Below are 13,489 nucleotides of genomic sequence, written 5' to 3' on the forward strand. Positions count from 1 at the left end.
ACTGATGTGCAAATGAGCGCACCAAGCTTCCAACTTCCAAAATATTACATTAACACTTAAGGCCACACAGTGCCCTCAGCCTGTGCTCCAGATTTCCCCTGCTTTTGATAGCAACTGTTTGTCCCCACTGTAGGCAGAATATTACCAGAAGCTTTTTATTACTGTACTATGTGTGCACACACCCTGATATGAATGTGTATTTTTAGAAATTTTGGGCTGAGCGGTAGCAATGCTGACAAACTCAGCTTAAATACACCACATTAAATAGATAACAGTGCTCATATTCTGTAAGTCTGTGTGCAGACACACGAGTAGTTCTCGCTGCAGTGAGGAAGATGATTATGTTTAACACACCAGCCAGGCTGCACACACACGGAGCACTTAAAGAATCTGGAATTTGCTTATCTTTCCTCGTGGCTTTGGACAGTTGTGCTCCTTTCCCCCAGTGGTTTATTAATTTGCTTTCTTTTAGCCCCCAGCCTCCTAACATGGTTCCTGCTTCCTATTTCAGTTCCCTCCTCGCCTGTTCTTTGTCTCTCCTCCAGGCAGGGGGAGGGGGGGTCCTGCCGCTCTCACTGCACTCTCCTCAGAACTTTCTCCAGTTGCCACGGAATGTTCTGGTTTCAGCTTCCAGCCCTCCTGTTTAAAAGGCACCATCCAACACACCCTGCCTGTTTCTCTAGGTAAAAGTTAAAAAACCCCCAAAGCATCGCTGTTTCTTGGGAAGGGACCCACTCACACTTGCCACGAGGATGTCAGATCAGCACTCTGGGAGCTCACACTCAGGGTAGTTGCTGGATGCTCGTTCAGGGTGACTCCCGGCACCTTGCACTCCCAGGGAATCACAGCCTTTGCCTTGGGTCCTCAGTGCTCTGCCATGGCAGAGTACTGACTCCTGTTAGTTCTTTCAGCGTTATTACTCTGACCTCCTGCTCCCTATGGCTCCACCAACACGTTTAAAGGACCACTCCTTACAGCATTTTCTGGTCCCAAACTCACCCCATCTCAGAATATGAGACTATCGAAGTAGCCATTCAACTCTAGTGTTTGTTATAACATAGCCAAATTTCTTCTGCAAATAAACAGTTTGTGCCACACTGAGACAAAATCTGGCTCATCACTATAAACAGACTTGTAAGGTGAAGTTCCCCAAGTTTAAAGTGATGGCTAAATGGCATTTCTCCATATATAACTATATAGGCAGACAGGAATGATTACCTTTGAATTCATTTACCATCACAACTGGCTAGCTACTGTTTGAAGACAAAGTTCCAGATGATGTTTGAGAAAGTATAAAATTTCAATTCTACTGAAAAGTATATAGGATTTCTTCCCCTTTTCAGATTATTCCTAATCTATTTTCTCTGACTTCTGCGCTTGGATATGATGAACTTCTTTTGAATTCATCTCCCTTTTAAATAAAGGCATTTTCCTCAGCTACTTTATTCAGCTTCTCACTATTTCCTGTCTCACTTCTGCTCATGGGAATTCCTGAGCTGTCCCTAAATGCCTAAATGTTTTGCAGCTGCCTGGTGCCTGCTGAAGCACTTTGATTGGTATTTCAATAGTATTAATAATCCTCCTGTGCTCTGAACATGTGTGTACCATTTGGGACTGCACACTGTACACTGCTCGCTTCGCTGCAGATCAATTGCTACTGGCCTTACTCAGGAGTGCAGACCTTAAATTGGTGTGCAAATACAGGAGGGAACAAAAGACTGTTGCAGTCAAATCCATTCAAACATATTTGGGTATATGTTAATTAGAGCTGACTCATACCTGTTTGTTCAACACTCTCAACTCACGGATCTGTGTAGGTCTTGTGGCTACTGAAATTTTTCAGAATAGTCCCATTATTATACTCTTTAAGAAGGTTAGTCACTATTTCACATGGATTATAATATTAGCAGAGACATTTGTGCATAGCACTTGTGCCAGCTAATCAGTCATATGAACCATTTCCTTTCTATGTGTGTTCCACAAAAATACACAACATTGTGCATTTCAAGGCACACTTGTGATTTCAGTGGGTAGCTATCAGTTTTTCTGAGCTTTCACTGGTATTTTAATTAACTGCTACTGATCTAACAAGCAATTAATTCAGCATTCATTACTTACTAGGTTGATGATTACTTAAATTTAGGTTTTAAAGCTTACTCAGTATTTTATTGGGAATCATCCCATGAGAGTGCCAACCCTAGCAGCAAGGATTCTCAGACTTGGAGACAGCACAGTGTCCTCTGTAACCCAGACGTGGGCTAGTGATTTGTCAGCTTTCTCCTCTAAAAGCAGACAAAACCTCTTGTTTAAAAATACCCAGCACCCTCACAAACCCAACAGCAATAGGGAGGTCTATGATGCTGTGGAAAGTATGCAGAAAGAGTTATTTAAAAAAAGGAAAACTGCACTGTTTGTTTTTCCTCTTTTTGATCACTCTCCTCACTGTACTCATGTGCTGTGTAGTCCATCTGTTGCAAGGCAGTCCACAACAAAGTCTGGGGAGCCGATGCTAAACTGCAGAACTTTGTGTTGTTAAACTAATTTAACACAGTCTTGGAAGCCAACCTTTGATACTTAATCTCCCTTTTGTTCCCCTCATTTCTTCACTCTGCCCAGTTTAACTTATTCTAGACTGCCTGGAACCAATGCAACCTGAGCCACTGAAAACAAGATTGCCACATTAGGGATCTGGTCAAAATGGAAACACAACCTGGGATTCAGTCTCACTGACTCCCCATGAATTAGACATCCATTCCTGGCTAAGCAAACCTGACAGACAAGTTTCTTACGTAAAACATACATTACAGTACAATCCTAAATGTGCAAGGTTTGGTATTTACAGATCAATAGCCAAACTCCTGTGCTCTCCCCAGAAGGACAACTTCTCCACAGATGCCAAATAAACTGGCATAAAAAAGTTAATCCAGGAAAACAACTAAGAATGGATATGTCTGTAGGTTTTACAACCTTCAAAAGATAAACGATTTTCTTGATTGCCTCAAGGGTTAATTATGATATGAATTGTATCAACTTCACCTCAGACAATCAGTATCATGCTTGCATTGAAGATTCAGTACTGCAGGTATAAAAAGTCTTACCTTTTCATCACAGATTCTCAAAATCTCTTTCTTCCAGATGGTCCTTAGTCAGCTCATTACAGGTTTGTCTTCTCTTCAGCATGACCAGTTTTTCCCTGAAATACATTAATATGGGTAAGTAGCAGCCAGCTCTCAAATCGAGGTACAATTCATAGGGGAAAAAAGGGGTAAATTTGCCAAATTGTAAAAACTGCAAAAGGAAAAAAAAAAAACAAACCAGAAAAATCACTTTAAAATTAACTGATTGTCTACATGCCTTAACTTGCAGTTACCCTTTTTTTTAAGGAGGGAACTCTGGCAGGATGATTATGGTCCCATAGCCATAATTCTTAAAACCATAAGTACTCAGGTCAGGGTTATCATTTGATACAGTTATTTTTCACTGGGCTGGTGATAATTTCTGAGAGGATATGAAATTTCAAGAGCCTTGTTTCACCTGCAGTCACGATTTCATTTCCTCCCTGTCACCTCCCTCCCACTTTTTGAAATCCTGCAGAAATCCCCCCCCCCCATAAGCTAGAAATGCAGTCCCCAGCAAGCCCACAAACACCCAGACACAATGAGCTGTTTGCCAGCATAGTCTGCAGCCTCTGGCATAAAGTGAATTACCAAACCCACAAGTGCTCTACTACCAGAGTGGCTCTTTGGCTAAAATGACCTCAGAGCACTGTGAATAAACTTGATATCCACAAGTATATGAATTATTTATTAGAACATAAAATATGAAAAAAAAAGAATTTTGAAATACTTAACTAGGTAAGCACGCACTACTTATTTTTAGGAAAGGTCTTTATGTGATTTTAATGAAGCATAAACAAGTTATCACAATTAATTTCATACTTACAGCATTTACCATGTATTTTACAGTGTTAAATTTTACATGGTTATCCAAAAGACTTGCAAGCCTCTTCTCAATATACTTAGCTTGCATCTCACCATCTCACGTAAGTAAAACTCTTACTCAAGCTAAAATACTCATTTTGGAAAGAAATTCAGAATCTGACCCATAATGAAGCAGCCTATTTAAAATTGGTAGTTTGACAGAAAACCCACTGAATGCTTTCTCCCACTACTCAGCTCTGCTATTGAAGTGAGCTCCAGTTATCATCCTCGCAGGGCAGTGCTATGGAAACATCAAAGTTTCAATTATTCTGCGGCAACTGCACATTCCTGTTGTGCAAAAATAAAACTGAGGCACAAGTAAAGGAAATGACTTGCTCAGAATCAGTGTCAGCAGGAGTGGAGCGTGTAGAATATGAATTTCTGAAGCCCATTTTTTTCTAGCCCTCCATCATTCCAATCTTGCTGCTGAGGGATGTGCCGTGTCAGTCACATTCCCGTCACTGCAGCTTGCTGAAACAAACACTCCTGGTTCTCCCCAGTCACTGATTCCATACTGTGTCGTGGTCCTTAACTGTTTGATGAGACAGCCTTTATGTCAGACAGAGTCTTTCTGCACTTGCTCAATACTCTTTAGAATATTGCTTTCCTTATCTTATTAAGAATATTATTAGAAAAGTGCTGGAGTTATATCCTGCCAGTTCATCAGTTAGCCCTTCCTATGCTACTAAATCATATCTGGGTTTTTCTCCAGGTCTGAGCCTTCGTTCTGTGTTGTCTGACACAACAGGCAGGTGGTCACCAGAGAAATGGACTGTTGTGCAAGTTACAGCCTTTGGAAGTATAGCCCCTGTTGCACTTCATCTAGATTTCCTAAATGGAATTAGCTCAATTTAAAAAACATATATATGTTTTAATAAAAAAAATGGCAATTCACATCCTCCATCTTCCATCAGTGCCCACTATAAAGCTCAATTAACCTTTCAAGCAGATCTCAGTCTCTTGTATCTCCTTTCATTTTCTCTCAGGTTCCACTGGGGGCTTTTTCCTCTCCTGACATTATATCCAATTTTCTATTAATATTTTCCTTGATTTTTCTCTTCTCTGACTGACTATTTTTTTTTCTTTTCCTCTAATAAGCTTTTATCATTTGCACTCCGTTTTCTAATTTGGATTGCTGTCCTCAGAGGACCTCACTTATCCATTCCCAGTCACCCACCCTTCAGCCACTTTCCCACTGTCACACCTTATTTCCCATGGTCATAATCAGCCTGTTCTCCCAGCACCACATCACATAAAACACCTTTATATTAAAAAACTCACAACAGTCATCACAATAAATAAAAATAATGTCACTCTGTTCACAATCTGGAACCAATCTATACTGAACAAGGCTTTCCAAAGCTTAAAAGATGGTGCTGTTGTAAACTAGTATGAACTACTTTAAATGTCCTAACCGATTAGAAAATGTTCATTTGGCTACCAAAAATCAGACTAATTATCTTTATTAATTAAACTCTTATTCCCTTCAAGTAATTAAGGAAAATACTCAACACTGAAATAAGGTTTTAGATGCCTAAATTCCTTATAGGACCTTTTCTTCAGTAACTTCCTGTAAAAAAGGATATAAGAGCACAGACTGAGCAGTTGTGCGTTAAGAACACTATGAATTTCTAAACCAGGAAAGCAAAAAACTCCCCTGTAACTAAATTTTCAAACCACATATTTTGTTGACAACTTTTTTCATTCAGTCCACACTTGGAAAAAAAAAGTTAGTTACATTCAATATGTGAGATTTGGAGTGAGTTTTCGAGAACAACTGATGTTGTTCCTAGCAACAAGTTCTGAAGTTAACCCTCCTGCAGAAAGAGGGATGGTCTTAAACCCTGTTTGAGCATTCAGAATTTGTGTTTTCTTCAGTGTTTTCCCTTTTACTAAAAAGGGCCACAAATGTGGACTGATTATATGGCTGAATTCAGCTGAGGCATAAACAAGTCCAACTCCATCTGAAGTAAGTAGGAAAAAATTTATACCAGGGTCAAATCTATGTCCCATGTTGGAAAAGGATATTGTTCATAAGGAATAATTAGAAAACCATGAACAAATATACAGTGGTAGGTGCATTTATATTTACCCTAGCTTAGCTGAGCTAACATTACCAGGAATAGTGATCCCATTTCATTTGAGATTCTATTTTAGTAAGCTCTCTATAAGCTTATATTAATGACAGTTCCTACTATAAAGAGTTCATGACAATAAAGGCTGATTTTTCGATTAAGATGAGACAAGCAGAGAAATGCAGAGGCAGAAAGAGGCAGCAAATAGCAGTTTTGCTCTCATTGCTCTAGCACTTTTTTTTCTTTTCACTGTAAGTTAAAGAAGATTTAATGATTCTATAACAACTCTGTTACCAAAACTGCTATAAGGCTTGTTAAATTTTGCCAGTTGTGTGGTACTCAGAATCCTGTCTGAAGATGTGGCAGGTGGTTCTGCAAGTGTCACTTCTCACAGCACGGGCCCAGGAAAGTGTATTTGTGTTTAAAATCACGTTTACATTTAGGTACATTGTACAAAAACAGACTTTGCAATAAATTGAGACAGAAGATCTTTCCTGGAAAGAATACTGATTTATGGAGAAAAACGTTTCTGTAAATATTCCAATTCAGACATAATACAACAGGGAAACAAACTTGGAGACCAAAATCCTGAACACTGATGAAAATCTATTTCCTTATGTTACAAAAATACTTTATATTTGAAATCCACTTCTTTGGCTTCTTATGATATTATCAAAAGCTGGAAATACTTTAAAGCTTGAAGGGGCCATTAAAAAAAAAAAATCCTTTCTCTATTTAATTAGCCCGCATCCAGTGGACAGCTACAGATGTCCCTGGGGCAAAGCGGTACGGCCAGGGCTGGGCTGAGGGAGCCGTGAGAACGCTCCAGCGCTGGTTTGACAAAGCAGCAGCTCCGGAGGCTCCGCCGCAGGCAGTGCGGCAGCGCCGCCCGGCTCAGCAGCGCTGCGGGGCACGGGGTGTCACAGTTACACACCTGGCGAGGGCACAGCTGCGGCACCGCGGGGCCGGGGCCGGTTCACCGCGGGGCCGGGCACAGCCTCCTCCCCTCGCGGGCAGCGAGAGACCCCGCTGCCCTCACGCCGTTCTCTCTCCAACAGCCGAGCGCCCGTCGCCTCACGCCGGCTCTTCCCGGCGCCGCAGCCCGGCTGTCCCTCACCGCCGAGCGCCTCAGCCGCGCCGGCATCGCTCCCGAGCCGCCGGCAGGGATCCCGCACACCCGGCTCGGGGCGGACCGACAGCACCGCGGCTGCATCGGCCGCCGCGGACCGACACACGCGGGGCACCCTCACGGATCTCGTACAGACACGGATCTCATACACAGATCGCACACGCGTGGGTCACACTCTCACGGGTAACGCTCACACGGGTCACACATACAGATTTCACACACACGGATCTCACGGGTCACGCACAGATCTCTCGCATACAGATCTCACACACAGATCACACAAACACGGATCTCTCTCTCACACAAACACGGATCTCTGTCCCTCACACTCTCTGTCCCTCAGTCTCTCACTCTCTGTCTCTCACACACTTTTCCCCTCACACTCTCTCCCGTCACACTGTCCCTCATACTCTCTGTCCCTCGCTCTCTCTCTCGCTCTCTGTCCCCTCGCTCTCTGTCCCCTCACACTCTCTGTCCCCTCACACTCTCTGTCCCCTCACACTCTCTGTCCCTCACACACTCTGTCCCTCACACACTCTGTCCCTCACACACTCTGTCCCCTCACACTCTCTGTCCCCTCACACTCTCTGTCCCCTCACACTCTCTGTCCCTCACACACTCTGTCCCTCACACACTCTGTCCCTCACACACTCTGTCCCCTCACACTCTCTGTCCCTCACACACTGTCCCTCGCTTTCTGTCTCTCTCACTCTCTCCCCTCACTCTCTCCCCTCACACTGCCCCGCTCTCTGTGAGGGAGCGCGAGCTCTGCACACGGCACAGGGGGCGCTGCTCCGACCCCCTCAGGGCAGCGCGCGAGGCCGGCGGTGCGCGCGCCGCGGCTCCTTTCCCGCCCGCCGCCGCCGGGGCGCGTTCCCGCCGCCTCTCGCGAGAGGCCGCGGCGCGTGCGCGGGGCCGGTCGGTGGCCGGCGAGCGGCGGCGCTGAGGGGGCCCCGGGCGGGCCCGCACCGGCCGCACCATGAGCGGCACCCTGGCCAAGATCGCTGAGATCGAGGCGGAGGTACCGCACCGCCCCCGCCTCCCCGCGGGCTGGGCCGGCCGCGGGGCTCGGGCGGGGTGGGGGGGAACGGCCGCGGCGCCGCTCCATGACGGGGTGGCGGGGCCCTGCCGTGAGGCGCCGCGCGGGGCCGGGGGCGGCGGAGCCGTCCCGGTGTGAACCCGCCGTGCCGTGCTTTTCTCTTGCAGATGGCCCGGACGCAGAAGAACAAGGCCACCGCGCACCACCTGGGGCTGCTGAAGGCCCGCTTGGCCAAGCTGCGCCGGGAGCTCATCACCCCCAAGGGAGGCGGCGGCGGCGGCCCCGGGGAAGGTGCGTTGTCTCCGCGGGAGCTGCCGGAGTGCGGGGGGTGTGACGGACATCGATCTAACGGGGGACCCTTGTCCGCTTCAGTCGTGTCAGAGTGGCTGCTGAATAATCATAGAACCACGGAATGGTTTGGGTTGGAAGGGACCTTAAAGATCATCTCGTTCCACCCCTTGCCATGGGCAGGGATGCCACTCACTAAGTCAGGTTGCTCAGACCTGCATCCAGCCTGGCCTTGGACACCTCCAGGGATGTGCCCATCTTCTCTGGGCAACGTGTACCTTCCTCTCCCTCTTGTCCTTCCTGGTACAGGACCTGTGCCAGGGTTTGTGGCCCGAGGACTGAAGGACAGCCCTTCCTGAAGTGTAAAAGAAAGTGCTTCTCATTTTGGGTGATACAGTATTGTATTTGCAGAAGTCTTAAGGTTTTTACATGAAGAAGCACCTTGCAGCAGCCACCCATTTTTATATATAAAGGTGTGAATTGTCTAAGCTCAGTGCTTAAGGGAAATGCTCCACTTACAAAGTCAAGTCTAGTCCACTGGGAAGCCTTTCAGACAACAGTTTATTGACAGGTACATGCCATGGAGTGTTATAGAGACAAAAGGGTGCAAGGTAATAAAGATTGTGACTCTGTTTCACACCCTCATCCTCCTTGTAGGAAAACTTACTTGGCTTTTGCTCAGGTAATATTAAAAATAATAGCAGGACTGCTGTCCAGAACATTAGAAGACAAAAAATGTCGATGTTTGGACAAATATTTCTGCTCTTTATTTGCAGGTTTTGATGTTGCAAAGACAGGAGATGCCCGAATTGGGTTTGTGGGTTTTCCATCAGTGGGGAAATCTACTCTTCTAAGTAACCTTGCTGGTGTGTACTCTGAAGTGGCAGCATATGAGTTCACCACACTGACCACTGTGCCTGGAGTCATCAGGTACAAAGGAGCAAAGATACAGGTGAGATCTCCTTGGCTCTGTGAGGGTAAATGGTCTCTGTAGATGCTGTGAGGGCTGAGTGGTGTGGCCTGGCATTAATGGGGTAGAACTGACATGTAAAAGTGCTTGAGAATACCTTGGAAACGTTTCCATGATTTTCCTTGTTTTTCACTTTGCTCTGGGAAGAAGCTCCTGTGGCAGTTCTTATACTTTCTGTGAGATGATCTGTTCCACTGTACTAATACATGGGATAATGCAATATATAAGAGCCAAAGGGGAAACAATCTTGTTGAATTCTGTTCAGATTTGCAGTAGAGTCAGCTGGTTTAGGAGAAAGGTAAAAGTAGTATTTATTTTGTCAATGAAAAAGAATATTTTTCTCATGTTGTACTTTCCTCCTGTGAACAAACAGCTGCTTGATCTGCCAGGAATTATTGAAGGTGCCAAGGATGGTAAAGGCAGAGGACGGCAGGTCATTGCAGGTGAGTTGGAGCTGGAGACAGCAGCATATCAGTGGTTCATTTAACACAGCACAGGAGAAGGAAGGGTTGAATCACTGTTTCTGCTGCTGTCTTTAAAATCTGGATTGTTTGCTGGACTTGAGCTGCCTGCTGAGGAGCAGTAGCTGCTTTCATTTTGTTTTGTTTTCAGTTCTGGCTTTGTGCACTTGCCAAGCTCCTGCTCTGTGTTGGCACTGCAGTGGAAGTACATTTGCAATTTTGCAACAAGGCTTTTGTCTTAATTTCTTCAGCTTATTATCGTCAGTCTGGGGTCTGAATGGAGACAGGAAGGAAGATTTTTTCCAACCTCTGTGATTCTTACAACATGTAAAGGTCTGTCTATCAGTGACGCTTGGACAGCACAATAAACTTAAGTCTTTACTGGAACTTAAAAATAAGCAATGTGCTGGCCTTCAGAGGTTTCCTATTGTCACCAGTCCACTGAGCCAGATTTTGGTTGTCTTAGGTTGTGTCAATGTGCTTTTTTGAGAGATGACTTTCTTTTTCTGGTTCGTAGTTGCTCGAACCTGTAATCTCATTCTGATTGTTCTGGACGTGCTGAAACCCCTTGGCCACAAGAGAATCATAGAGAATGAACTGGAGGGATTTGGAATTCGTCTGAATAGTAAGCCCCCCAATATTGGCTTTAAAAAAAAGGATAAAGGAGGCATTAACCTTACAGCCACAGTAAGTTGAAAGTTTTCTTTAACCAAAATTAAAAAACAAATTGCTTGAAGAAAAAGGCCTTTGCAGTTGATGGTGTGCCTGGGACAAGGCTGTGCTGTGACTTCCTTAAGCTGAATTGCTGTCCTGTGCTACAGTTACTTCCCTTGGAGGCCATCCACACCTCTCCTGGAGCCTGACCACCTCCTGGCCCCCAAATCAGAGGCTCAGTCGTTTTCCACACTTTAAAGTTTGAGGTCCAAAGGAGAGTGTGCAAAAACTGCCTCTCACTTGGCAGCTACAGGATTCTTCTGGAGAAGATTGCTCAGAGTTCTGGGCCTTACAACCTGGACTACTCCCCATTTCCCATTTCCCACTGAATCTAAAAAAGCCCAGAAATATCCAGAGATACCAAAAATCAGAACTCTGGGCTCTGAGTCCCTAATGTGTAGTTATCTGGGCACTAAACTGGTAGATATGTAGGTTTGTGTTGCAGCTATTCCCAGATTGACAGGAAACTGCTGCTGAAATGTCTGATTGCAGCTCTCAGTGGGGCATTAATAAAAACGAAGCTTTTAGGATTTAAACCTGTTTCCCCCTCTCCTCAGAGCAGCTTTGATGAAATCAGAATCAAGTCCAGCAACTTAAAACGCAGCTCTTATTTCTCGTAATCCATATGCAGCTGTTGCTGGGTGACAGCACTGTTAATTATGATACTTGATTTGGCTGTAAACTTCCCTTCTCTAATCCTGTGCCTGTCTGTGCTCAGTGTCCTCAGAGTGAGCTGGACACTGAAACAGTGAAGAGCATCTTAGCAGAGTATAAAATCCACAACGCCGACGTCACCCTGCGCAGCGACGCCACGGCCGACGACCTGATCGACGTGGTTGAAGGAAACAGGTACTGCTGGGCTCTGGCTTTGGCACAACTGCAGTTTGTATTCCAAAAAAAAAAAAAAAAGAATTGTCCCTCATGCTTGCTTCCCAGAGAAGCTGAGCCAGCCTATGCTTTTTTAAATGACTGTTTCTTCCCAATGAAGGTAGCAGGGTGCTGCTGCCGGGCTGCTGTAACCGTGTCCTTCTCTTTGCAGGGTCTACATCCCATGCATTTATGTCCTAAATAAAATTGACCAAATTTCCATTGAGGAACTAGATATTATTTACAAAGTACCCCACTGTGTGCCAATATCTGCTCATCATCGCTGGAACTTTGATGATCTGCTGGAGAAAATTTGGGACTACTTGAAGCTTGTACGAATGTGAGTCACAGCTGCTGCCTTTTGTGGAGTTCAGTGTAAGGCTGAGACTGAAAAAGGTGTCAAGAATGGATTGAATGAGTTTTATGATGGTTTCCTACAAGCTGAATTATCTTTGCTTTGTAAGGTGCAAATTGTGCTCCTCTTGTCTGCTGTCTGACAGCCACAAGTGCTGTTTTGAACTTGTAGGGGAATTAAACAAGGACATCTTAAAAAAACTCCTGAAAACATGGAATTTTAGTCAAACTTAGTGTAAAATTGTGAATTCCAGAGGTAGTCATCTTTTGTGTCTGTCATGCATTCAGCTCTCTTAACAGAACTTAGTTCATCATCTAGAATTTGAGATATTTTTACTGTAGGTTATTCCAGGTTTACATCACAATTCTAATGCATTTTTGGATGAATTTATGAATTAATCTATTCATACTCACAATACAGTAATTGTAGCCTTTTAAATTTACACCTATCTTGTGATAATATAATATCTGTTGTCAAAATGGACTTAGTGTCTAGGTATCTGGGCTATAAACTTTATCAGGTTTTTTTTTTTTTCACGGAAAAAAAAATCACAAGTCAGAACCATAATACTGTAGATGTCTTTTTCCATCTATTATTCCCATTTCACCTTTTTTTAAGCACCCACAGAAAGCTCAGTAGTGAGAAACCTTTGCATTACAAGGGAGAACCCACTGACTGCCCAGATGCATTTTCAGCTTAGGAACACCAAACCTTTCACAGCATATCCATTGTCACCACTGAAATAACAGAGCTTGGCACAGCCCCTGGGCTGACAGCACAAATGGCTGATGAAATGGGTTGGGAAGGGAGGTTTTGGTGTTGACTGACTGTTCCATCTGTGTCACAGCTACACCAAACCCAAGGGGCAGCTCCCAGACTACACCTCTCCTGTGGTACTACCTTACTGCAAGACCACAGTGGAGGATTTTTGCATGAAGATCCACAAAAATCTCATTAAAGACTTTAAATAGTAAGTATTATTGTAAAAGACTGATTTATAGAGAATAGAAAACAATCTGCATCCTGGTATATTATTTCATTCTGTTGTAAACTTGAAGGGAAAACAGGATTTGTAAAAAAATTTTTTTTTTAATGTTGATCTACCTCTGACAATTACACTTCAATTGCTATATTTGATGTTTATATACTCTTTTCTGCATGCATTTCCTTTATGGGGAAAATGTTTTTCTTTGTATTTAAAAGTAGTGTTAGATGCAGCATTACAGGCTGTTGGCCTGTGCCCTTGGGTACTTTGGATAACTTCATACTTTGTTTTGATCTGCTTGTACCCTGGTTCACAGACCACTCAGCCAGGTACTTGCAGAAGAATAAAAATAGCTCTGAAGCATTGCTTTCTGTATTAGCTTTGTGACAGAAATAGCTGCTGCTCTGCTGCTTGCATATCATACTTCTATGCCTTTTAAATTGGATTTTTCTTCTCCTTTCAGTGCACTGGTCTGGGGTTCATCTGTTAAACACAACCCTCAAAAAGTTGGTAAGGACCACACCCTTGAAGATGAGGATGTTATTCAGATTGTGAAGAAATAAAGTTGTTCTCTCACAGTTTATTGCTGTGCCTGCAATTTGTCATTAATTGTAAGTGGTAAAGAA

At 44.1% G+C, this 13,489-nt stretch overlaps 1 protein-coding gene across 1 annotated transcript; it reads left to right on the plus strand.

Moving 5' to 3' along the window:
* The first annotated feature begins 8,087 nt into the window (after nt 1-8,087).
* DRG1 (developmentally regulated GTP binding protein 1) lies at nt 8,088-13,446 on the plus strand. Its single transcript, XM_032705778.1, has 9 exons — nt 8,088-8,205; nt 8,391-8,514; nt 9,288-9,463; nt 9,855-9,924; nt 10,460-10,629; nt 11,375-11,505; nt 11,696-11,863; nt 12,726-12,848; nt 13,327-13,446. Exons 1-9 carry the CDS (start codon nt 8,164-8,166, stop codon nt 13,424-13,426), a joined length of 1,104 nt encoding a protein of 367 aa, XP_032561669.1. The 5' UTR covers nt 8,088-8,163; the 3' UTR covers nt 13,427-13,446.
* The last annotated feature ends 43 nt before the right edge of the window (nt 13,447-13,489 follow it).

This window comes from Chiroxiphia lanceolata, chromosome 18, assembly GCF_009829145.1.
Source record: "Chiroxiphia lanceolata isolate bChiLan1 chromosome 18, bChiLan1.pri, whole genome shotgun sequence".
NCBI classification, from domain to species: Eukaryota; Metazoa; Chordata; class Aves; order Passeriformes; family Pipridae; genus Chiroxiphia; species Chiroxiphia lanceolata.

Coding starts and splice junctions, on each gene's coding strand:
- DRG1 (XM_032705778.1), top strand. CDS start 8,164: ATGAGCGGCACCCTGGCCAAGATCGCTGAGATCGAGGCGGAG. Junction 10,630..11,374: donor GCATTAACCTTACAGCCACA/GTAAGTTGAAAG, acceptor GTCTGTGCTCAG/TGTCCTCAGAGTGAGCTGGA. Junction 12,849..13,326: donor CTCATTAAAGACTTTAAATA/GTAAGTATTATT, acceptor TTCTCCTTTCAG/TGCACTGGTCTGGGGTTCAT.